At 43.9% G+C, this 25148-nt stretch overlaps 2 protein-coding genes and 2 non-coding genes across 8 annotated transcripts; all 4 read right to left on the reverse strand.

The window, feature by feature from the left end:
- Positions 1–2915: 2915 nt before the first annotated feature.
- slc25a3a (solute carrier family 25 member 3a) lies at positions 2916–9986 on the reverse strand. Of its 2 annotated transcripts, none has more exons than XM_056424556.1 (8): positions 9879–9986; positions 9307–9485; positions 7005–7129; positions 6353–6532; positions 5373–5554; positions 3947–4119; positions 3736–3846; positions 2916–3316 (listed from the first exon to the last, which is right to left on the reverse strand). In XM_056424556.1, the coding sequence occupies exons 2-8, from the start codon at positions 9446–9448 to the stop codon at positions 3156–3158; spliced, it is 1074 nt and encodes a 357-aa protein (XP_056280531.1). In that variant the 5' UTR covers positions 9449–9485; positions 9879–9986; the 3' UTR covers positions 2916–3155. The 2 variants fall into 2 exon arrangements, with proteins under 2 accessions (XP_056280531.1, XP_056280532.1); XM_056424557.1 differs by lacking the exon at positions 7005–7129 and adding an exon at positions 8045–8169.
- Positions 3484–3683, reverse strand: LOC130200944 (small nucleolar RNA SNORA53). The gene has a single exon (XR_008833101.1). It is a non-coding gene; the product is annotated as a small nucleolar RNA SNORA53 (small nucleolar RNA).
- LOC130200945 (small nucleolar RNA SNORA53) lies at positions 5089–5288 on the reverse strand. Its single transcript, XR_008833102.1, has one exon. It is a non-coding gene; the product is annotated as a small nucleolar RNA SNORA53 (small nucleolar RNA).
- Positions 9987–11345: 1359 nt separating the features above from the next.
- Positions 11346–25135, reverse strand: tmpoa (thymopoietin a). 4 transcript variants are annotated; one of them, XM_056424550.1, is made up of 9 exons: positions 24109–25135; positions 17780–17897; positions 17079–17228; positions 16511–16626; positions 14947–15033; positions 14481–14519; positions 13349–13552; positions 12596–12696; positions 11346–12397 (listed from the first exon to the last, which is right to left on the reverse strand). In XM_056424550.1, exons 1-9 carry the CDS (start codon positions 24343–24345, stop codon positions 12013–12015), a joined length of 1437 nt encoding a protein of 478 aa, XP_056280525.1. In that variant the 5' UTR covers positions 24346–25135; the 3' UTR covers positions 11346–12012. The 4 variants fall into 4 exon arrangements, with proteins under 4 accessions (XP_056280525.1, XP_056280526.1, XP_056280527.1 ...); XM_056424551.1 differs by lacking the exon at positions 14481–14519; XM_056424552.1 differs by lacking the exons at positions 13349–13552; positions 14481–14519.
- Between the last annotated feature and the right edge of the window lie 13 nt (positions 25136–25148).

The following is a 25148-nucleotide window of genomic DNA, read 5'->3' on the forward strand; positions in this document are numbered from 1 at the left end:
AGTGACACATACAGTGCTTTTGTTTTCACACAACTGTTATTCATTGTTGTTTTTTATTATTACACGATAGATTCATTAGATAGATAGATAGATAGATAGATAGATACTTTATTAATCCCCAAGGGGAAATTTGTCGTAGCAGTAGCAGCACCAATAAACCAAACACACATGAATACAAAATAAAAAATAAAATATAAAAACAGGGATGAAAGATATAGAAGCATACAAAGCAAAATATAAAATAAAATATATATGTATATATACAACATATATGCATACACAATACACAATACTAATGACAATTAAACTAAATATAAAAACACCAAATATAGACAATGTGCAAAATGCAAAGTGTGTGTATGTGTGTAGTGCAAATGAAATATGTGTGTATGTGTGTAGTGTAAATAAAATAAATAAATGAAATGTGTGAAGTGCAGATCAACAGCTATTAGCTCATTAGAAACTAGTTTTCATTCCAGAACTCGGCCACCTTCTGTTGGAGAACTAAAGATGCTTCAATCAGCTGATACTTCATTTAATTATTTGGAGTTTTAAGAAGGTGTTGGCTAACTACAGACCGATCTCTAACCTCCCCTTCCTCTCTAAGATCCTTGATGAAGTGGTAGCAGATCAGTTGTGTGACTTTCTACATCATAATAGTTTATTTGAGGAGTTTCAGTCAGGATTTAGAAAACACCACAGCACCGAGACAGCACTGGTGAAAACAAATGACCTGTTCAGATGAAGGACTCATCTCTGTACTTGTTTTGTTGGACCTCAGTGCTGCGTTCAACACCATTGAAACAGGGAAATAGTAAATAGATCGAGGGGCCGTGGACTGCATTTCCTTTTCTTTCCCATCGTCCTCGCGGAGGCTGTCGGCCTCAGATCCACATCCGATTGCTGATATGGAACCAATCGCTGGACAGGCGTTCACTGGATGTGTAAATTACTGTGATGGAGCCAGAAGAGGGAGAACTTTATTCCTCATAGTGTTGATGTTTTATTCAACGAGACAGCGGCGGCATTATGATCTCATAAATGCGGAAAGTATAAATGGAATCCATTTCCCATAACCCTTTGCAACCTTACCCTGTTAGACGCGTCATCATTCCACCGCCAGGAGACAGCACTATTGTGTCCGGGATACAAATGGCCCGTAATGGCACAGCGGCGCATCCACCGGGCGCCGAGTGGGCCGATGACCCGCGGGCCGGGAGCGGGTTCCATGATGCAGCTCCAGGGATTCATCACGCATCACATTCGCATGAGCCGGTGGGAAAAGTGTGATGACGACGGCCCTCTCGTCTCCTGGATGTCACGAACAGCATCACGAGTTGCACTGTTCCTCGTTCGCTGTGGCTCGATTCTTGATTTTTATTCAATGCAGGTTTTTTATTTATTATTAATTCAGATGATTGCACGTGTGCAAAACAACACATTGTCTACAATGTGCACAATAACCTCCCGTAGTGTTTGGTTAAAACTGATACTCTGATTCAGAGGGAAATTGTCTTCACAACTTCTAAACCTTCCTTCATGGTTTGAGACGTAACAAACCAAATGATCAATGCGCTTATCAGAATCTATCAGAAACACATATATACTGTGTATATTCAATAAATATCTATGACGAGGTCAAACTTGACAGTTTTTTTTTCATTCTTCTACATTTTCTGTTCGAAGTCTAAGAATTCTCATGAAAGGTCAAAAGGTGACGTTACTGGCAGTACATTGCTACTCTCGTTTGAAAAGACCCTAATGTAGGAATTAAACCAAAGGGAATGAGAAAAACAGAAACTCATAACAATGAGTCAAGTGAAGATGACGTGAAGAGTTATTGTGCTGTAAACTATTCTTTTTTTTCTACGGGGAACAGACATCCAGTTTCGAGATGGGTATCCCCAAGCACAAATCTTTATAAAACTCCCATGTTGAAGTTCTCATTATCATATTGATATGACACTGAATTTCAGCATTGATGTGTGAATGTTAACATTTACAGACTTATTTTAACTTACTTAATTGAATTCACAAGACAATTACATGAAGAGCTTTTATATGAAGCAGCGATATTATAAATCTATGAATTCAACCATATTCAGTAAATGAGCTGTCCTTCCTGTATTGAGATTAAATGTTACTTTGTCTAATGGCTTTAACTTTCTTATATTTGACATTATAGTTTACTCTATTTGTAAATACAGGCCTGCTAATTATTTGACTAGAAACATGTGTTCCAAGTCTAGTTTACTTCGCTCCAAGAAGTATTTGTAGTTCCAGTAATGCAGTTCCTGCTGAAGAGGGTTGGGATCAGTGAAAAGCAGCGAGCACCCCCTGCTGGTGGTAAAGAGAACTACACAGCAGATTACATTTGAACACATGTAATCTATTGTGATCGCCTCGCGCAGTAGATCTCAAACTGGGGCGCGGGGTTTTATATTTATTTTAAGACTGAGAAAAAAAAGTAAAAATTAGAGACATACAAATTAACTCATTAATATATATCCTACCTCTGTGAGATCTGTTCAGCTGTTGCCCTTCAAAATAAAAGCTCAACATTGAGTATGAATTGGGTGGCCTTGTCAAACAAGTTAAAAAAAAGATCAGTGGAAAGCAGGCTCAATGGAGCCATTAATACTATAACGTTGCATTTTTTAAAAGATATGCATTATAACACTACTATATATTTAACCGTGTTTTTGCATCGTTTTAACAAAGTGATTATTTACACATTTTATTTTATTTGGATGGAGAAATCTAGTTTACTTGAATCAATGGTGATTCTATCATTTGAAAAAGCAGATGGAGTCACAACAAGTTGGAGAACCACACAGGTGTGTGTGCAGGTGACAGAGACCGGCGATGCATTTTAAAATGATGAAAAAGAACCCATGTTAAAAAGTTGACAGCCGTTGTTTTCCAGGGAATTAAATTCTTTAATTAGATTTTCAACATGTTTCTATAGACAGGAAATAATAAAACTAGACCGGTGTTTCGTTCTCTTGAAATATACAGTAGTAGCAGCAGCCCGGAGCTCTGGGCGGAGCAGCAGGGCTGAGGACATAAATATAGAAAACTGCTGTGTGCGGGCTGGACGTTGGGGGGGGGGCAGATGTGTCAGCTGGAGACTGCCGCTCAGTGGCGGGATGGAGTTACTCTGTGAGACCGAGCTTCTTCTTCAGGGACTCGGGCATCTCGGGGGGAGGGGGGCGGGGCATGCGGAAGTAGACCTTGACAGAGTCGTAGATGAACCACTGCAGGGCGGTCAGAGTACCGATCATGATGATACGGGCAACCAGACCCTTCCACACACCTGAAGGGGAGACAACCACACGAGTCACACGTTGCATTGCTGACCAAGCGCTCAGACAGTGCGCTGCAGAGCACAATCACAAGGTTCAAACGTCAATTCACAGAAAAACATGATCATTTACGAAGCAGACCGTCAAGTCAGCTTTTCTTGGATCGTTAACTGGGTTCAGTGTCCGTCCCCCAGGCTTGCAGCACCAGGAGCTCCCCGTCTGGAGGACAGGGTTGCTAGTGCTGCGTGGGCTGGAGGGACAGGTAGACTGCTCTCACACGCCAATGACTCATGCACCTCCAACCGTACAGCCAGAAAGCTGCCGAGGGGCTCCGCTCAGAGCGCAGCGCCCTCCAGAGGTGGATCTAAGGAGCGTGTTGTAAGAAGCCTCATATTACACGATGACACCGCGGACCGGTGACGGTACCGACCTTTTGGCCCCAGCTTCTTGAGCACCCCCATAGCGGTGCTGCCGGACTCCTTGTTCAGCACAGACACCACGGAGTCAGCCGGATGGGACACGATGGCACAGAACACACCGGCTGCAGAGACGGGACGCAGAACACGCATCAGAACCGGACCGACGTCACAGCTGGGCGTGATGATCCGGTTCTACAGCTCTGCAGGTGATCCGTTACTCACCGATGTAGCCGGCCACAAAGGTGACCACCAGCTGCTCGGATTTGCTGCACTCGGCACGGGGCTTGGGAACGGCGTGCTTGTATAGCAACTCCACCGTGCGCTCAAAGCAGGAGAACTTCATCATGGTGTAGGGGATCTGCCTCATCCACAGAGGAACCAAGCCCTTGTAGAACCTGAGTGAGAGGAGGATGAAGAGGAGGGTTAGCCATCTTCACCGGGACGGACAGACTTCGTTCAGCATTCTTGCTGTGCAGCGCAAACTGGATGAGGACAGCGTTGATTAAACCAAACTTCTTTTGTTTACATCTGAATGCTCGAACAGATGTATTGAATAAGTATTTATAAGGCTTTTTACTCACAAATGTTTTATTGCAACAGTAACATCTAGTGGCCATCACCTGGTTCACTCTATTCAGGGTTCTTACATATTTTGACCAATGGATTTCCAGGACTTTAAACCAAATGTCCATGACCAAACTGAAATCTCAGAATAAACATGAACAATTTAGAACATTTTGCGTATGGAGAGCATACGCCGGCTTATATTTTGAGCGTCTTTCTGTAAAAAACATTTTAATTATTTTTAAACTCCGCATAAATGAACATGTGATGATAACAAATTTCCATGACTTCTCCAAAACTTTTATGATTTCAGTTTTTCCCATGACTTTTCCAGGCCTGGAAATGACAATTTTAAAATTCCATGACATTTCCAGGTTTTCCATGACCGTACGAACCCTGTGTGTTGTCTCCTCCAGAGCCCGTCTGCCCACTGTCTCTTCATGCGTGTTCGAACAATTAAAAATCTGTTCATGATATCACAGATAATCTAGTAGGGTCTGACAAACAGTTGAAACCGTATCAATCTAACCACCGAGTAGACAAATCAACCGGAGAGCCACGACCTGATGAAAAAGCAGCAATTAACATAGAACAAAGACATTTGTTACAAAACATTATGGCTGGATAGCTAGAGACAATAGACTTATGAATTAATTACCACAAATAATGACTGGCTGTCAAAAGCAAGAGAGAAACTGGCATCAGAGCACACAAGAAGCCTGAAGCTTTCGACCCAGAGACTATAACACTTTAGGATAAACTTATTCAATCACAACTTTCAGAGCAGTAACTGGGTTCAGAGTGTCCGTCCCCCAGGCTTGCAGCACCAGGAGCTCCCCGTCTGGATGACAGGGTTGCTAGTGCTGCGTGGGCTGGAGGGACAGGTAGACTGCTCTCACACGCCAATGACTCATGCACCTCCAACCGTACAGCCAGGAAGCTGCCGAGGGGCTCCGCTCAGAGCGCAGCGCCCTCCAGAGGTGGATCTAAGGAGCGTGTTGTAGGAATCTATTCAGCAATAACTCATCGCTAAAGCAACCGTTCAGCCATTCAAAGACAGAATGGAAGGAGGCAGTACACTTACACCCAGAGACCCTCCTCTGCATACATCTTGGGGACACACTCTCGGAGGGTGTTGGCGTAGCCCGGCCTGGTCTGGATACGGACTTTGACAGCCTCCATGGGAGACAGAGCAATGTCTGCAAAGAACTCTGCGCTGGCAGATGCAGCCAGGTACAGCGAAGTCCTCCACAGGTAGGAGTTCTCCTGCCGGGCGAAACCACAAAAGCGGTTAGGCGAATGTGACGCTCGGGTTTCCCCGACGACCACGTGAAACAAAAGCCGCATGTCCAAAATACCATCACTTCATTTTATCCATTAGACATTTTGGTGAAAATATCACAATTTGCATATGATTTATTCAGTTATGGTCAAAAAAAAAGATTTTCGTAAGGGCAGTGAATGTTGACCACCAAAAACTAATCATATACAGGGTTCTTACACATTTTGACCAATGGATTTTCATCCTTTAAACCAAATTTCCATGACCAAACTGAAATCTCGGAATAAACATGAACAATTAAAAAATGTAGCGTATTGAGAGCGTACGCCGGCTTATATTTTGAGCGTCTTTCTTTAAAAATAACATCTTAATTATTTCAAACTCGGCGTAAATGAACACGTGATTATTACAAATTTCCATGACTTTTCCAAAACTTTTACGATTCAAGTTTTTTCCATGACTTCTCCAGGCCTGGAAATAACTATTTTAAAATTCCATGACTTTTCCAGGTTTTCCATGACCGTACGAACCCTGATATAATTCAAGTGGATGAAATTCCCTCCTGGTGTTCAACAGCACAACCGCAGACCTGCGTCATGTTTATCCCACACCGCAACAGAAATGCCCCGGGTTATGCGAGCAGTCTTTATAGAGACCGCCGATCAAACTTTCTCACTATTTAACAGTGGCCCACATATGTTCCACACAGAAAATGTAATTCAACTTGAGGATAAAAACACATCAGAACCCGGCGTTACTGGAGCACGGCTGCGTGGACTCACCTCCCCCAGTAAGTCGCCGTAGAAGACCTTGAACACTTCATATAAGCCAAACTTGCACAGTCCCTGCATGGAGTAGCCGATGAAGGTGGGAGCCCAGCCCTTTGCCAGGCCTCTGACACCATCTTCCTTCACCGTCAACGCAAAGCCGTTGAAGATGCTCTTGTACTTATCTGGGTCCACCTGAGGAGGAGAATCACTAATTAATAAGCATGTCATCCAATCACTGGCAACTCCTGGATCTGGTGTCGATGTAGGGAACGCCCGTTAGTCGGGCCTATTCAAGTCTAGCGGTAGTCAAGTGCAATCACATTTTATAGACTGCGATTTGTTTTACTTTATTAGCCTAAAAATGTTAAGTTAGGAGTTTTGTTAGGATGACCAATACATGTTACAAGTATGGCGCACCGGTACACAACTCCAAAAGTTTCCAATTTAAGATATTTACTTGCTTAACGTATCCTTTAATACAAAGCATTAAAGTAAAGTTGAATTAATCACACCAGTGATTAGGGTTTCTCGTGCACAGCCCGTTGATAGTTACCTGATCGTTGTTAACAAGTGGTGCACAATGTCGTTACACTGAAGATGGGACATTAAGCATGCGGCGGAGAGGCTGGCGGCTGCTCGTTGATAATGTAGCTTCCTTACAAACCTGCAGGCGACACTTGACAAGGTCGAGGGGCACCATTGCCGTGTGTGTGACGCCGCAGCTCAGGATACCCCCAAAGCCACACAGGGCATAGTACTTTGAGGAGCCAAACTCGCAGCCGGCGTCCTCTGTGGGAGAAGGGAGGGGGACACACAGCGAACAAGCAACATGCAGGGTCACATGCAGAACAGGACACAACACCAAACCAGAGACAAATAATGGAGGAGTGGGAATATTGTTAAACCACTGAGACCAGTGTGCCCATGTCCCTCCTGTGGACTGATCCACTCTCCCATTATAGAGGGCTCTGCCACCATTCATTAGGACCACACACCAACGGTTGATAACATGTGATTGCGCAATTTAAGTTTCTGAAAAACAGTGGTGTCGTGTAAATTGGGCCAGTTATGTCTAAATAGTTTGATGTATTCATCTCAAATACAGTAAACAATGATTGTTTATTCAACCCTATTAACAAAACTAGTGATTAATAAACTTACCGTTTAGATAAATCACAAGATACATAAACTATGTTGTATCCCCATACTGCTGGTGTCTTACTTTACCAGACGAGCTCACGCTGTCAGTATAAGGCCAGTCAGGCAGTGTGTTAATAAAAAATGAATAACTGGCTGATAATGAGTTATACATCATGTATACATTTACACATTTGAGAAAGACAGGCATCCGTGACTTTGTAAAATAGCATAGTCAACATACAGGTTATTCTCTCCCTACGGTCTGGCACTCCTGACCTTCACGAGTCCTCTACCGGGGGCTGAGGGGCGGTGATTGGGTAGAAATCATTCAACACACAACACTGGTGCAGAATCATGCAACCATGTTATGATCAGTCCAACACACTGGAATCAGGACTCAATGACAAATGAAAAAAATTCACCACAACTGGGACGATGCCATTTCTCTGATGCAATTTGTGCAATTCAAGACAAACCCAAAAAACAAACACAGCCACGGGGGCGGATGGTGCGTGACATTGTGTAAAATAAAAAAACAAGGCGCCGGCCCGCGGAAAAACAGACCTGCAATCTGCATTTGACCAGATCGAGGGGAACGACGGCCGTGTGCGTGGTGCCACAGCTCAGAATCCCACCAAAGCCGCACAGGACGAAATACTTCTGAGAGCCGAACGCACAACTATCCCCCTCTGAAGAAATACAGGTGAAACTGTGAGAACATGACATGTTGGACGATAGAAAAACAGCCCTTTTTGAGCCTTTGGATGACTAACCGGCTCCCAGATTAAGGCCTTAAACTCGTTTAAGATATGTCAATCGAGCTAGATGTTTATAGAACATGAAACGTGTTTGAACTTGATGATCAGAAACAGTTTAAACTGAAAACTGCCTGCGTCTGCTCTGCAATATGCAGGGTCCTTACACATTTTGACCAATGCATTTCCACGACTTTAAACCAAACTGAAATCTCGGTATAAACATGAAAACTGTAGAAAATGCTGCGTATTCAGAGCGTACACTGGCTTATATTTTGAGAGTCTTTCTTTACAAAATGTATTAATTATTTCACTCGGCGTAAATGATGTGATTTTAACAAATTTCCATGACTTTTCCAAAACTTTTATGATTTAAGTTTTTTATGACTTTTCCAGGACTGGAAATGACCATTTTAAAATTCCAGGTTTTCCATAACCCTGAATATGCCCCCTCGATTCAAATTGAAAACAATTTAAATGAATCACGATGGTTAACTGGCTTGGGATGAAGAATTGGTACGTGGCTTGTTTTCTTACAACATATGTCAGACTTCCATTCACAGCATTATTTAATAAACTGACTATACAGGGCAGATCTGTACATTTTCTAAACTAAAAACACATAACTGTCATGAAGTAATGTTGGGTTCAACCTGGCAGAAATAGAAAGGACAATTCGTTCTCGTCAAATCCAGCGCTGATCAGGGGGTCACGTGTCTTTAATCGACTGAATTCCTATGAAATCCATTGAAAACAGTTTCGATTGCTTTGCACACACTAAATGAAGTTAAGAGCTTCACGTCAGAGACAATTCTCTGCAGTGCAGAAGGCAGATCTCACTTTGTCCTTCCTCGTCCTCCACAGGGCGCGTGCACGGGGCCTAGGCCTCTAAGCCAACTGCCTCCTAGCGATTTTAAAAATGCACCTTTAATGCACATCGTGTATAAACAGTCGTAATGCACAATAACCGTGTATGTACAGTTTCAGACACCGAAGTGGGTCGCAACCGGGCCAAATCTGGTGGGCTAAGCTACTGCTAGCATGTTAGCAAACGTGCGGGCTTGAGGTTACCTTGCGCGGTAGCGGCTGCTGCCAGTCTGCGGGTCCGCTGCGCCTGTTGGATCGGCTGAGGCTCCTCCGCCTTCTGGAGGGAGAACAGCGGCGCGCTGAACGGGTTGCCCCGGGCCATCTGCGTCAGGGCGGTCGGGTACATGGCGTCCTTCGTGCTAGCGGAGCTACTCTGCAACGAGCTACAAGTGAGACGCGAGTTCGTCTCGCGCTCAATGGCAGATGCGTCGAGTGCAGAACACGCATGCGCAGACGCAAAGTCATTGGAGCGATACCTGAACTGAGGAAAGCTATGTCACGTGCTTGTTAGCTTGGTTTAACCTCCGACTGAACGCACAACGCGGTCTGCCTACACGTGTATCACCGGCATAGCCAAAGCTAAATGCTAGGCCAAGATACGTGCTAAGCTAACGTGACCGCTGCGAGGTGGAAGGCCGCATCTCACACAGAAGGTTAAAGTAGCATTCACACACAGCTACCAGAAGTCCCTGTTCTGTAAAATACAGATAAAAAAGGTGTCAAATGTTTCACTCCACATGTGTTACTATTGCTTTTAAATGAAAAACCGCACTTACTGTCTCCGTGACTTAAGATGGCGCCTCCGCTGAGCTGCTCGGCTGTTCGGAGAGGCCGAATAACCTCCCGGTAAACCGATTTGTCCTTTCGTGACGTCACGAGAAGCCTGGGCGGGCACATCCGCTTCTCTGCGCCAATAAGAAACCTCTGTAGAGCTTGTCAATCAAAACCGCTGGTCCAATCACAAATTGGCCTATAAATAATTAAGGCGGGACTTATACTGCTTGAGAGCAAGTCCCAACAGCCGCTATCTTATGGAGTATGGAGGACTTAAAAGTATAAATAAATGCATGAATAAATACAATAAATATATAATTTCTGAAATTAATGTATAAATAAATGAATACAGGAATGCTTAAATAAATGTATAAATAAATAAATGAATACAGGAATGAATAAATAAATGCTTAAATAAATACAAGAATGAATACATATACGTTATAACTCAACAGGACATCATTAAATAAATGTATTTCTTCATTTATTTATATATCTATTTATAACTTATATTTATTCATTCATGTATTTACATATTTTCTTGTATTTATTTATACATTTATTTAAGCATTTATTTATACTTGTCGTTTTAAGTCCTCCATACTATCTAGCGCTGCGTTTCCATGAAATATGACACGGCCCCTAATCGGAAGAATGTACTGCTTATCAGACTACAAATAAAACAATGGTCCATAATAAGGGATCACTGAACCACACGTCACATTCAGAAGCATTGCTTTTGCGGCATACAAAATAGAATCTCAGCATTACCTCTGAAGTCCCTCCAGTTGATCCAGAATGCTGCAGCTCGGGTTGTCACTAAAACCAAGAAAAGAGATCACATTACTCCCGCATTAGCTGCCCTGCACTGGCTCCCTGTAAAATCAAGAATCACATTTAAAATATCTTCACCTACAAAGCCTTGATTGGTGATGCACCATCATATCTTAATGATCTTGTAATACCATATTGTGAAAGTGTTTTAGCTCCAAGGCTGTTCATTCTGTACACATGACAAATATTACTTCTGTCCATCTGGGGGAGAGGGATCCTCCTCTGTTGCTCTCCTGAAAGTTTCTTCTCTTTTTTTCCCCGGTGAGAGTTCGTGTTTTTTGGGAGTTTTTCCTGAACTGATGTGAGGTCAAAGGTCAGGGATGTGTATGGGTATAGCTTGTAAAGCCCTCAGAGGCAAATTTTTAGCTATACAAATTAAACAGAATTGAATAATCGATGTGGAAGGACTTCAGAAGTCTGAAGTCAAAGAGTCAAGTTTTACTGGCTAAGTAGCAGATTAGGAAAAACATAATAATATGTTTATTATGGGACCCCTCAGCTTGGCCCACCCCAGGCTGAACTTCCACTATGAAACAACCTACAATCAATTTCTTTTTTAATAAAAAAAGTGAGAAAGAAAAAAAGAGTAAAACTCAGAGGGTTAATTGAAGAAAATCAGTTAAACTGTCACTAGAAAACGTAATTAAGTTTTATTTGCACAATTACATAGTGATTAATCAAATTCTATTAAAAGACAGTAACAACATAATAGTTTATTGAGTGGATATTCAATATTTGTGACAGCGAATACATAATTAGGTAGAATAAAGAGGGATGTTCAATAATTAGAAGAGAAAGAAAGAAAGCATTGGTGTCGGGTTTAAGAAGATTTAGGATTATAAAATCAAGCCTCTGTCTTATTAATAAAGCTGGTCATGTAAGGTACGACACAAAGATACAGGTTCAAACTCCATCCTCAAGGCCGTTAATGACAGAGATACGAAGGCAAAGTCTCCACACACACACACAACATAAAATGAACGCGGTAATAAAAAGTGAGTCCACATTTCTCGATGAAGGCCTACAGAGTGACTGGCTTTGTTGTCACCTCACAGACTGTCAACGATGAAGATAAAGAGGCGCTTTTCTTTCACAACATGTTGTGGACATCCTTCACTTGTCGCTGAAAACGGCTACGTCATGTGCTGAAAACAGATTTGCGATATAAAAAAGGAAAAAGATAAAAAGAGGAATTTCATTTCACGGCGCCCGGGAATAAAATGGCTACAATGCAGATCCCCCACTTGAAAAGACAGAATCGGGCGGGCGGGCTTCGGCATCCCCCCTCAGACACGGAGCCCCCTAGGCGGTGCTGCCACTGGCCACCCCCGTGTCTGGGGTTGTGAATGGGTTGATGGTGTTGGTCTCCATCACCTGGTACACCAGGAACAAGAAAGCAGCCACGATGGCCAGCAGGAAGAGCTTTATCCACAGAGACACGCTGCGGTACGCTGCCTTGGTCGGCCCTGCAGGGGGCGCTGCAGACAGAAGCCTGGAGGAGGAGGAAGAAGAAATAGAGGAGGAGGAGGTGGGGCGGGGCAGGCTGCTGACTTTGTTGACAGTGGAGCTCTCTGTGTAAGAGGAGGAGAAGGTCGTCTTGGTGGTTTTTGGAGAGAAGAGGCGGTTCTCATCATTCCAGATCAGAGGGCGACCGGCGGCTCCTTTAATGGGTCGCCGACAGGTCGCGCTACGAGAGACACAAACACACAACATCGACTACTTTATTCTCTGAAAATACCCTCAGATACAGAAAAGATCCATCACTGGGTTTGAGTTCAGGTCCGGTGATGTCATACTGCATCCTCAGCCCCACATGGAGCCTCAGATCAGCATCACATTTAAGATGACAAAAAAAGGAATTAAGTGATAAACCCTGGTTCCTTACATGATTCCTGTCGGACTATTGATGTCATTGGGGAACAGCTCCTTCAGAACGTCCTTCTCCTCCACGGTCGGTGTTTGTTCGCTGGCTGCAATCTTCTCCACCTACGAGAAAACCAAAGAGAGCATGAGGTCGACCCACAGCTGTAGAACAACGTTGGCCCAGCAGAGGGCGCCCTGCATGAGTCGACACCTGTTACCCTGTGAGCTCCATGTTGACTTCTCAATCACCTTGTGAATGGATCAGTTCCACAGTCTAAGGCCTCATTTCTTCTGCATGGTTTGACTCACTTGAGCCACGAGCTCCTTTTCTCCGACACCAAACAGGAACGGCTGCACTTTGTAGATTATATTTAGTGGTGTAGAGAGTTGCCATTCCTTTTTAAATGTTAAGTTGCTGCAGGATGTCTCATGTACGTTGAGCATTCAGACCAATCGGTGGCCTGCGCTGTGTGAAGTCCACCTCCTAGCAGCTCGGTGCCAAAAACAGCACCAGGTGCTCGCCACATGTTCTTGCTCGTGGAGTGGGGCCGGATACCATGCAGGGGAAACCCGTCTCACGAGCACCCTTGGACAGAAGACCGTCCTCACAGTGTATGTGGACCTCATTTTGAATACAGTGAGAACCTCTCGAGGGGCAAAGTTCTGCCGTTTACCCGACCAACATTCAGCCACTGCACGTCTCAACACCTCTAGAGCCCACACACGATGCACCAGTCGAGTGTCAGTGAGAGGAGGAGAGGAAATGCAGCTTTACCCGTGCCAGAGAGACACCGCCGGCCTTGGATCCAAACTGGTCCGACAGAGACCAGTGGTACGCTGGTCTCTTAATGGGCGAGATGTCACACGAGGGGCTAAAGGGGACCGGGCCGACTTTGGTGGTTTGAGTCGGAGGGGAGGTCGGCCCGGATGACTTGGCAGACGGTCGTGGATTCAGTTTAGTAACGGTCAAAGAGCTGGCCTGAAGAACACAAGACGGGATCATTAGATACACGCGGTCAGATGCGGAGCTCGTTATTATACCCAGGGTTCGTACACATTTTGACCGATGCATTTCCATGACTTTAAACTAAATTTCCATGACTAAACTGAAATCTCGGTGTATACATGAAAAACATTTTTAAAATGTAGAATTCAAACAAGGAGAATTACAAAGCATACAATATACCTTACATAAAACAAGTGAATGGGAGACAATAGTTTGATTAACCCTTGTGTTGCCTTAGGGTCAATTTGACCCGAATCAATATTACACCCTCGTGTCGCTTTAGGATTAATTTGACCCCATTCAATGTTTAATGTCGGTGTTCTTTCGGTAGTCAACAAACAAACATAAAGTGCCTCACACTTAAACTTGGAAAACAATATTAATTCTAATAATTTTCTGGAGGTTTTAATTGCTGGTGTCAAATTGAACCCAAAGGGTAAAATATGTTAGTAAATATAAAGGTAACAGGAGGGTGAAACATTGAATCGGGTCAAAATGACCCTAAGGCGACAGGAGGGTTAAAAGAATAAACATTTTTATTCTTAGAAACACTGATATAAATGGTTATTATTTTAATCAAACTATTACCCTTTATGTGCAAAACCACCTGTTTGGACTTGGCGTACGCCGGCTTATATTTTGAGCGTCTTCCTTTAAAAAACATATGAATTATTTTAAACTCGGCGTAAATGAACATGTGAATATAACAAATTTCCATGACTTTTCCAAACCTTTTGAGATAAGTTTTTTCCATGACTTTTCCAGGCCTGGAAATTACCATTTTAAAATTCCATGACTTTTCCAGGTTTTCCATGACCGTACGAACCCTGTATACCACGACTAGCCGTTTCAATAGTCTCGGTGATGAATTCCATCGTGATAGAAATGCACGTCTACGCACCCAAGCTGGTCTAAGAGGTTCAGTCCTTGTCTCGGGTTCCTGAGACACCAACACAACAGACAAGATCAAAAGACAATGAATCAGAATTGGGGCTGAATCCCTCCACCTCGCCTCCACCACACACGCTCCAGTCGTTCATGTTTGCTCAGACCACATCAGTGTGAACTTCTATGAAGACATTCAGTCACCATTATTCTTCCTGAGCGTGGCCATATTTCATTCTAATGTAGTCGAAGTGTAAACGTGTTTGTGCCACTGGCTGCGTGGCTGATGTAGGAGGAGGCCCTGGCCTTGCCTTCTATGAGGACAGAGTGTGTGTGGAAACTGTGCAGACACCTCAGACGGCTTCGTCACCACCCGACAGTGCACCATTCCCCACGATTCATCACCGATAAGACGTGAGGCAATGTGGGTTTAGTGTAGAGTGTATTGGGTGGAGCCCGACGGCGGATAGAAGAAGGCTCACCTCCAACAGAGCTGTGTCGAGCAGAGCGGCTGGCTGCGGACATGAATCCTGGGCGAGGAGACACAACCCCACGTCCTCCACTTTGAGCTACAGGCATTGAATCAGAAGCAAGACAACTTCACTGAACAACCTCACCTCAGCGTGCGTCCAACAAAGTGCTGATCTCAGCATCCGTAAAGCGGCTGCGTGTGACCATTAGTTTGACTTTGTGAAAACCAAGCCCCCCCCCCAGTGTGTTCAAACGGGCCGTGGCTCAGCTCTTAGTGCTAGCCCCGCAGTGAGTGACCACCTGTTCCAGAGACAACCGTGAGAGACGGTCCTCAGTGTCTCGTCTACCGTGCTCAGGGAGTGGGATTTACATTCATACAACCACTGTATTTATGATCAAATGAGTCACAAATACTAAATAATTGCATCAAAATATACTTTAAGTGCCAAAAGTAAATTGTGCAGAATCACCCAAATGTGACAATTACAACAACAAAAAGAAGTTAGTGGGATAGCGCCAGGACGGCGGTTAGTCTGGAGCTCGCTCTCCATTATAGTCCTTAGAAAGAAAATATATTGATGGCGTCAGCAGGTGCATCTTCAAAGTCCCACCAGCAGGAGGAGCAGTCACAACCAACCCCCACATGGAGAGGAGTTCAGGGACAGGAACTCGTTAAGACTGTTGCTATAAAATGTAATTGGAGAGGGGAAAAGGTTTTAGGGTCACAATGACGTGGACAGAGAAGAAGCGGAGGAGAGATGAAGCAGTGAAGAGAAGACGTGTGTGAAGCGGTCGGAAGCATCCGGCATGCGCACAACAGCTAATCCGCATCATGTGCTTCGGGTCCGACACGCAGCCCGGATACACCGAGCTACCGACGCCGAGCTGCACCCCTCAGGATCATCGCTATGAGAACGTAACAATATAAAATCACACGTCTAAATGCGTGGTAATCCACATCTGGTTACTTTTTAACTGCACAGTCCATGAATGGAAACAATTATGGAAAGAATAATAATAATTACAGGGTTCTTACACATTTTGACCAATGGATTTCCAGGACTTTAAACCAAATTTCCATGATCAAACTGAAATCTCGGTATGCTTTGAGCGTCTTTCTTTAAAAAACCTTAATTATTTCAAACTCTATGAACTCAAGCTCAAATGAACATGTGATTCTAACAATTTTCCATGACTTTTCCAAAACTTTTATGATTAAAGTTTTTTCCATGATTTTTCCAGGCCTGGAAATGGCCATTTAAAAATTCCATGACTTTTCCAGGTTTTCCATGACCGTACGAACCCTGTAATTATTGCTATAATTATTACTCTTTGACAATGAAAGTCTTGGTTACTTGTCGCCCGAGTGATGAACCCTACCGACATGGGAAAGTGCAGGCGGCTCAGAATAGAAAGGAACGCTCTCCCGGTTTATTTTTGGTGGCATTTTCTTCTCAAGCAAACCGTGTAGCAATGTGACAGAAATAATTTTTGAAAATCTGGAAGGAAAAAACACACAAAAAGAGACTGGGCTTTTAAGTGCTTCTGACTATGAAATAAAAAGCTTGTCTGTACCGTGCGGTGCTGGCTGCTGCTGGTGCGGGTGGTGACGGGCGTCTTCCCTCTGCTTCTCACCGGTCTCTCCACCACTGGAACCGGCTCAGGTTCTGCCACAGGTTCTGGTGTCACTTCTGAAGTTCACGAAGAACACATCGTTTAATTTTCTCAACATTAAAAAGGCAGCGGTCGGTCATCTTTAGATCTTGATCCTCGGCAGTCGGGATTGAACTCAGTTAGATTTTGAATATGAAAATGTACCATATGGAATATTGCATTGTGGTAATGCATCATGACGGCGTGATCAGCACCAAGTTCGGGAGAAGTCCAGAGTTTTCATGATCATACAGGGCCCATTATTGTGTAACATTTGTTAAATACGTGTAATATTTTCAGGAATGTAAAAATTAGTCATTAGATTCATCAACCAAGTCAGATTAAAGAATGTCTCGATTAATTGATTACATAAATGATTGTTTATTGCAACAATAATAAAGTGAATTCATAGAGCACATATTTTAGCTTCCCTTGCAACGCCCCGTGGACTCTGGCATATGACCAGGGGGCGTGGCTAGCGCCGCCTCACCATCTTCCTTGTCGCTGTACAGGTCGGCCTCAGAGTTGCCGTTGTGGGTCACTTGGGTCTCCGAGGGGAGCAGCAGCTTCGGCGGCTGGGCGGCGGGGGGTTGGTCCAGCATCCTCTGCAGTTTATTCTCGTACACCTTCCGGGTCGATGCTGAGGGGACGAGCAGAGGGAGAACTTCATTAAAAACCCGTTTCAGAGGTCTTGACCGGGCATCAGCTGTTTGGGGGACTGCCCGAGAGGAAGAGCCAGGGTTCTTACACATTTTGACCAGTGCATTTCCAGGACTTTAAACCAAATGTCCATGACCAAACTGAAATCTCAGTATAAACATGAAAAATGTAGAACATTTTGCGTATTGAGAGCGTACGCCGGCTTATATTTTGAGCGTCTTTCTTTAAAAAATATTAATTATTTCAAACTCGGCGTAAATGAACATTTGATTATTACAAATGTTCATGACTTTTCCAAAACTTTTATGATTTAAGTTTTTTTTCATGACTTTTCCAGGCCTGGAAATGACCATTTTAAAATTCCATGACTTTTCCAGGTTTTCCATGACCGTACGAACCCTGATGAGCCAACAAGCACCAACAAACCTGCCAAAGACACCAAGACCAAATCCCTCCGTTTGTGTGTGTGTACGTGTGTGTGTATCACGCTGAGGGCAGAGCTCATATCAAAATGCCAATGGGAGCGCTCACCAACAATGGGCCCCGCATCCACGCCGTGCTTGAGCAGCTCGCCCTTCAGGTCGTCGTCGGTCAGCATGGTGACGTCCATCTCGTCGGGACGCACCTTGTCCGTTTTCCGTGTGGCTTTCTGTGGGAAGAGGACAACAGGGCAGCCAGATGAGAAATGACATCACATTTACATTTAGTTGACACTTTCATCCAAAGCAAAGTGCCTTCAACCACGAGTACAAACTCAGAACAACAAAGTAACATTTATTCAAGAAAGCCAAACTGCAAAAATACCGTAAGTAACACCATGAGTGAGTGCCACTGAAGTGCTAATGTGTAGTAATGACGCACTGTGTTCTTAACGAAAGTTTGTGCAATCGTCAAATGATGATGAGGAATGAGCAGCAGGACCGAGTCGTTTCTGGGAGATGACACGACGCTGGCGTGACGATCCGTTGAAGCCAACACCGTCACAACAAATAACTAAAAATAGATATCACGGTATATTGAGTTATCCAAAAATGTCCCTGTAGATGCAATAGAATGTCAACGCTCTCCCAAGGTAACATTTCACTTTGGTATTACTTTTGAGTTATTTGTAGAAAAGACAATTCATTCGTCGTTTGAATGAGCTCATAATTCATCTCTAATGTCTATTTTATATTGAACTGGATACATCTTTTTTTCTTTCTAAATTTTTACAAGATTTCATTGCGAAGTACTTAATTTCCCCCGAGTAGAGCTTGAACGCACCACGCAAGTCAAAAGGTTAAGCTTAGTTTCTACTCTGATTGTCACCGTAACGTGTGCCTCAAGCTCCCAGCATGCACCAGGACCTTTCTGCTCAATGAGCCGTTTGTTGCATTTGTCTCTGAAGCACCGGAGGGTGGAGGAGTAAAATGCACTGGAAAGAAGCCAGAATGGGAGTGGCGGAACAGCATAAACCAGCCTCCAAATTCACATGGACTCATTCATGGACTGCTTTATTGCCTTCGCATTGAAAATGCGGAAGGTATTTATTTGTGTGCGTGTTATTTGCATAACTCAAAAAGTATTAAACCGAATCGCATGAAATTTGGTGGGATGATTGGTTATTATCCGGGAACCATTTGATTAGATTTCGGGATCGATCGGATCAAAGGTCAAGGAAAGGTAAAAAATCGTATTTTTACCATCGCGCGGTCAATTTTTATCCAATTGGCATGCAACTAATGCCAAAATGTTCATAAGTCAATGCCCAATCTTGTGATATGTGAAGGTATGCGCTCTACCGAGTGATCGTTCTAGTTATTCATAATTTTGGTTAAACTATTTGGCTGCAAATATTTACTCAAATGCATATGTTTACCTTCTGTTTCGAAAGCATAAAAAAAAGAAGCTCTCGTCAGCCGTTTGCGTCGGTCACACTACAGGAGCAAAAACGCTGCGACCATCTGCAGACCCTTCGCCGTGGCCCTGATGATGTCATTTCCTGTGACGCGCCTCCCGGCGGCTATAAACTACGTTTTACTGCCTGCATGCTGAAACACGAGACGGCCGATCGGCTGAAAACCGGTTTTAAAATCGACGCATCGGATGATCGATGTGCTCGTCTGTCATTCAACCACAACAGTCCACCGCTTCCAGAGCGAGCGCCAGGAATAAAGAGAGGTGGGCTCAGACGGCTGCTAGTCAGGACCCGGTGCCATGAAAACTACAGATTTGAAAAGTTCAAAACAATGTGTTATTTTAGTAATCTCACTTGAGTCAGAAAGGGAAAAGGCTACGCCACAATAAAAGCCACAGTCCAGCCCCTCTGTTAAAAAGATTTTACTTTCAAGCAGCACCAGGAAGTGCTCAAAGATACGCAAAACAAAAAGATGCTGCATTACTGCCAACGGTTTGAAAAGGTGTTCACTTCCTGTCTCCTCAGTGGGCGGAACAGAGGAAAGTAAAAATAACTCTGGATTCAGCAATTAGTGCATTTTTACAACTTTAATTAAGAGTTATTCAGGCGTTCACACTGGGATGTTGATTTACTGCCAACATTGTAATTCCTCCGTTTGACCAGTGAGTGTCAGAGCCGCCCCCCCCCCCTCCTGGGGCCTTGTGTGGATGGATAAAGACAGATTACACATTTATATTTTCTTCTCCTAACATGAGATATTTACACAGCCATTGTGAAAGTAGGTGTGGAGTAAAGGATCAGTCGGTCAGCGTTGACACGGGCCCTAAAGGGCGGGGCCGCCGTGAAAGCCATGTGACAGAGCGGGCGGTTGGCCGTCTCCATTTTCATTTTAATCCACAAACCCATGCGGCAGCATTATGGGCCGACTGAAGAATTTCCTGTTCCGGCTTAATTTCCTTCAGAATGCAGGCCCAACCTGGCCATCACACCATTTGTAACACAATTGAAAGTGTGTGTGTGTGTAAAAACGGTTGAAATGCCTCAACGGTTGCTGAAAGTCTACACTTCAACCACATATTGACATCGATTGGATACAAAGAGGAAACGTGTAAACACAACATCAACAAACATGACAATAACGGTGACCAGACTCCGGATTTCTCCCGGTGAAAACATCTGCGTCCACGACGGCCAGCTCTGTAGACAACATGAGAGCCGTCTGACCGCCTTGAACATTGTGTAAACTATGCCTGCACTCGGAGGGGCCTCTTCCACATGACTGTGTGTGTGTGTGTGTGTGTGTAACTGTGTGTGTGGAGCTGAGCCCAAAATGCTTTGTTCGAGAAACCCCAGACTTTCATTAATTCACCGTGTTTTATTGTTCGATACAGCTCCTCTCAAAGCGACCACAAGCTCCACATGAACATCTGGGCCTGAAGCCACGCTCTACGACCCATCCAGCGTGCCACTGATCCAGGGAAATGCGAGGAATGCAAAGACGATGTGCTCAGTGCTGCTGCGAGGGCGTCCGGCTCTCCGTGAGCACGCGTCGGTCCGGAGGAGGAGGGAACGAGGCTTCTGCGACCCCTTCTCCTCAGACCACACCCAGCCGTGAAGGCATACCTAAAGCCTGAGCTCACGACAAAAGGCGCTCAGCCTTCCCTCCACAGCTCTTCACGACGGCCTCGCGTCGGGAGGCGGAGACGTGCCGGGACCTGTGGTGATCCGACGGCCGGGCTCAGCCAAGATGAACCGCAGCTGCCCTTTCCTCATTGCGGACGCACATTCTTCATCTCACCGACAAAGTATTTGAACATCTTGTGACGGCAAAAAAATTCAGGATTTTTTGTTGTTGACCTGCACAGCCACCTGCAGCCTGTAATCACTCGAGACACATCGGGTTTTTACGAGATAAGCGTCAACACCGCGAGACGGCACAGCACAGCTACCGGAGAAGACAGGGGACAAACTAATTACACATGTTTGGGTCTTTAACACACACATTTTCCTGAAAAAAGATCAATGAATAGAGAGGAATTCGCCCCCAAAACGTGTGTTCGCCTGTTGTCATCTCAACGTGGGTATCAGCAGAAAGCCTCCCACACACAGGAAGTGGAAACTCAATCAGCCAGTTTTTAAAATTCATTCGTCATGATCAAGTTTACTCACTGCCCTGGTTGAAGTATTTCCAGGGGAAACTACTGTAAACAGAATTGCAATATGGTGCAGGAGTGGTAGGAGAGCGTTTTAGGACTGACCCGTCCTTAGTTATTCAGGAGCAGTGGGCTGCAGTGAAGCGCCCGGGGGGCAACTGGAGGTTCAAGGTCTTGCTCAAGGACACTTCCACATGTAACTATCCATCGGACCCTAAGAGACGCCATAGATCCCGTCTGCCTGATGGATCATTGAGGTCTGGATCGTGGAATGCCTACTACCAACTATGCCATTGCCCTGTTGAGACTCCGCCCACTCCTCTCTACCTCCGTCTGCCTGATGGATCGTGGAGGTCTCCATCGTGGAATATGACTACCAACTCTTCATACACTCTGTCATATTCATTGAATGTGTTGTTACTGTGTTTTAATTTGTGTGTAATGATTCCTTCTGGTCACATGACATCTATTGTCCTCTGGTCACATGACATCTATTGTTCTGTCCATCTTGGAGAGGGATCCTCCTCTGTTGCTCTCCTGAAGGTTTCTATCCTTTTTTCACCGTGAAGGGTTGTTTGGGAGTTGTTCCTGATCCGATGTGAGGTCAAAGGTCAGGGATGTCTATGTGTACAGATTGTAAAGCCCTCTGAGACACATTTGTAATTTGTGAAAATGGGCGATACAAATAAACTGAATTGAACGATGGATGAACTATGGGGAGTGAGGGGATCGAACCGGGTACCTTGTGGTTGGGACGACCTTCATCCACATGAGCTACTGCCAAAAGAATAAGTAAACAAAGAAACTAGCAAGGTGCATTATCCACCACGTGCGTCTGCAAGGACCACTGCTGTGTTGTGTGCCTGAACGAGTACAAACCACAAATGGCTTCACCACATACTCCGCAGTGCGAGTGGAGGTAGCGGTTATCCAAACACGTCGGAAACTGTCAAAGGGTGTTGTGGTGAGCGAGGAGTCGGCATGCAACCGGGAATGGAAGGTTGAGAGTCTCTGCAACCACGGGACATCCTTGAGCTGAATGAAAGCGTTGAGGTGCGCTCACTCGCCACCGACAGCATGATCCTCCTGATGGAGGATACGGTAATGGGAGGTATTAAGCTTATGTTCCCTCCCTCGGTGCTGAAATAATTAACAAGTTTTAAAATAAGTATTCAAGCCAAGCATGCAATAGGGAATGAGAGAAAATAACAATCTTGTTCCATGTCAAACTATAATCAGTAGCATGCCGTAAGAAATCGAGGCCCCGATAACATGAGATGACCACTTACTTATAAAAAAAGGTTATAGAGCTAAATATCCCATAACAAATGGTAAAATGAATAAACTTCTATATAGAACTGTGCAGGAGTTTTTGTACGAGTATTACCAAAAAAAAGTTATCAAATATTTCACGACAACTTGATTCTTTGTGCTAAAAACAGTGACCCATTGGCATTTCTTGATCATAAAAAACAAACACTCAAATAAAAAAAAAAAGGTGTTCTTAGTTGCCATCCTGATGTACTCTTCTGTACACATGTTAAATCCCTCTGTGCAAGTATGTAAAATACACTTCTGGGGCATGTATACAGAAAACCTGTGTTGTTGAATGTTATAGTTGTGAAGTATGCATGCAGTCACTTGGGGGGGGGGGGGATAAGTCTTATTAAAACAGAGGAATGCTGAGTAACTGAGACCCCGACACAGTTGCAGTGAAGAGAAAAACAACCTCAACTGTATTCGCTCAGACAACAACCACAAGCTTCTTCACCCGTGCTCTCACACAACCTGAACGCGATGCAACAACAGGTGAAGCTGAACTGATGAGCATAAGCAAGGAAGAGGCCCCGCCCCCCTTCACATGTGACACCGGTGGGAAATCTCAGGTTGCTGTAGATTTGTTGGGACTCAAACCAACAACCGAGAAGATGCTCCTCGACATCTTCGAGCTGAAAGTCATGGACGTGGTGGAGGATAAATAACACGTGTCCATCCGTGGCAGTGATTTAGAAAGCACCCTCTGGCTTATTTAGGGTGGGGACCCTATGGATGAAGGGAGTCTGTGGTCAAAGCACATGCAGATCTTATCCTGACCGAACTCTTTAAAGTTGACTGCATGCTGGTCAAATAGTTTGAAGCATCTGTTAACTTCCGAGGAGCAGTTGTCGCTCTTTGGACCACTGCTATCATTTTATATTACTCTCATTTACAGGGTTCTTACACATTTTGACCAATTGATTTCCATGACCTTTCCATGACTTTAAACCAAATGTCCATGAACAAACTGAAATCTCGGTATAAACATGAATAATTTAGAAAACGTAGCGTAATGAAAGCTATCGCTGGCTTATATTTTGACAAAACAAATTTCCATGACTTTTCCAAAACTTTTATGATTTAAGTTTTTTCCATGACTTTTCCAGGCCTGGAAATGACCATTTTAAAATTCCATGATTAAATAAAAAATAAAATGAATAATATTAAATGTATTAATAATTCATATTAAATATATAATAATATATTAAAATTAAATGAATAATATCAAATGTATTAATAATTAATATTAAATATAGATATAATAATATATTAAAATAAAAATAAAATGAATAATATTAAATGTATTAATAATTAATATTAAAAAATATATATAATAATATATTAAAATTAAATGAATAATATCAAATTTATTAATATTAAATATTAAAATATATATATAATATATATTAAAATTTAAATAAAATGAGTAAAGTTAGCGCCATCGTGGCCCAGCCTGCTGCTCGGTGCTCCATGCATGTGACGTTAAGACTCACCCTGCCGGAGGAGCGACTCCTGCTATAGACGACGGGCGGCGGCAGGTCCTCGTCGCTGGAGAACATGTCCACCGCCTCGGCGGTCTTCTTGTTGTTAGCGGTAAGCTTCTCCAGATACAGCTGCACGTACACGTCCTTGGCCGTGTTGCCGCTCGGAAGCTCCACGTTGTGGGCCAGCAGCTCGCTCTTCAGCTTGTCCTTGGTGAGCCCGCGCGGGTCGTCCAGGTACTCCGACATGTCGGCGGAGGCGAGACGCGGGAAGAAGAAGAAGAAGTCACCGCCTGTAAAGTTTGGGTTAGCTAACCCGAGGGGGGTGGGAAAGCGGGAGGGAGGTGACCAGCGGCGAACCAGCGCCTCTTACTGGAGTTACTTTGTCAAACTACTTCTTTTTTTAAGCAAAGGCAGGAAAAAGGAATGTCGAAGAACGAAAAAGGGCAAATGAATGACTCGTTGTCGTCGTTCTCTCGTTCCACGTGACGCATTCCTGCTTTTGCTAATATCTGCACCGGACTGCTGCTCCTCATGGGGGACCACCGGGACCGGAAGTGACTGTCTGCAGAGACGGGCTGCTATTGGTCAGCTGCTGCCAGAACCAGCTTCTTTTATTGGTGGATCAAACACGCAACTATTGAAAATGAAGCGCACGTCACAAGTCGTTCACACAGCTCAACCCCTTGTTTTAACCCTCCTGTTACCTTCACATTTACTAACATCTTATTTCAATTTCTCCCCAGTAATTAAAACCTCCAGAACATTTGAATTAATATTGTTTCCCAAGTTTAAGTGAGGTACTTTATTTTTGTTTGTTGACTACCTAAATAGCCTTTTAAATAAATAAAAAAGTTGATATTTCTTATATGTTTTACAAATTGACCCCAAAGAACACCGATACGTACAAGTTGTGTTCAGGACATTGAAAACATATCATGTGAATGTTATGTTTTCCCAGTTGTCCCCAATAAATGAGGAAAAGTCGTGAAATATAAAGCAAAATTAATGCTGTTAATTATTTTTTTAGAGATGTTAAACATTGAATGGGG

This window comes from Pseudoliparis swirei, chromosome 10, assembly GCF_029220125.1.
Source record: "Pseudoliparis swirei isolate HS2019 ecotype Mariana Trench chromosome 10, NWPU_hadal_v1, whole genome shotgun sequence".
In the NCBI taxonomy this organism is placed as follows: domain Eukaryota; kingdom Metazoa; phylum Chordata; class Actinopteri; order Perciformes; family Liparidae; genus Pseudoliparis; species Pseudoliparis swirei.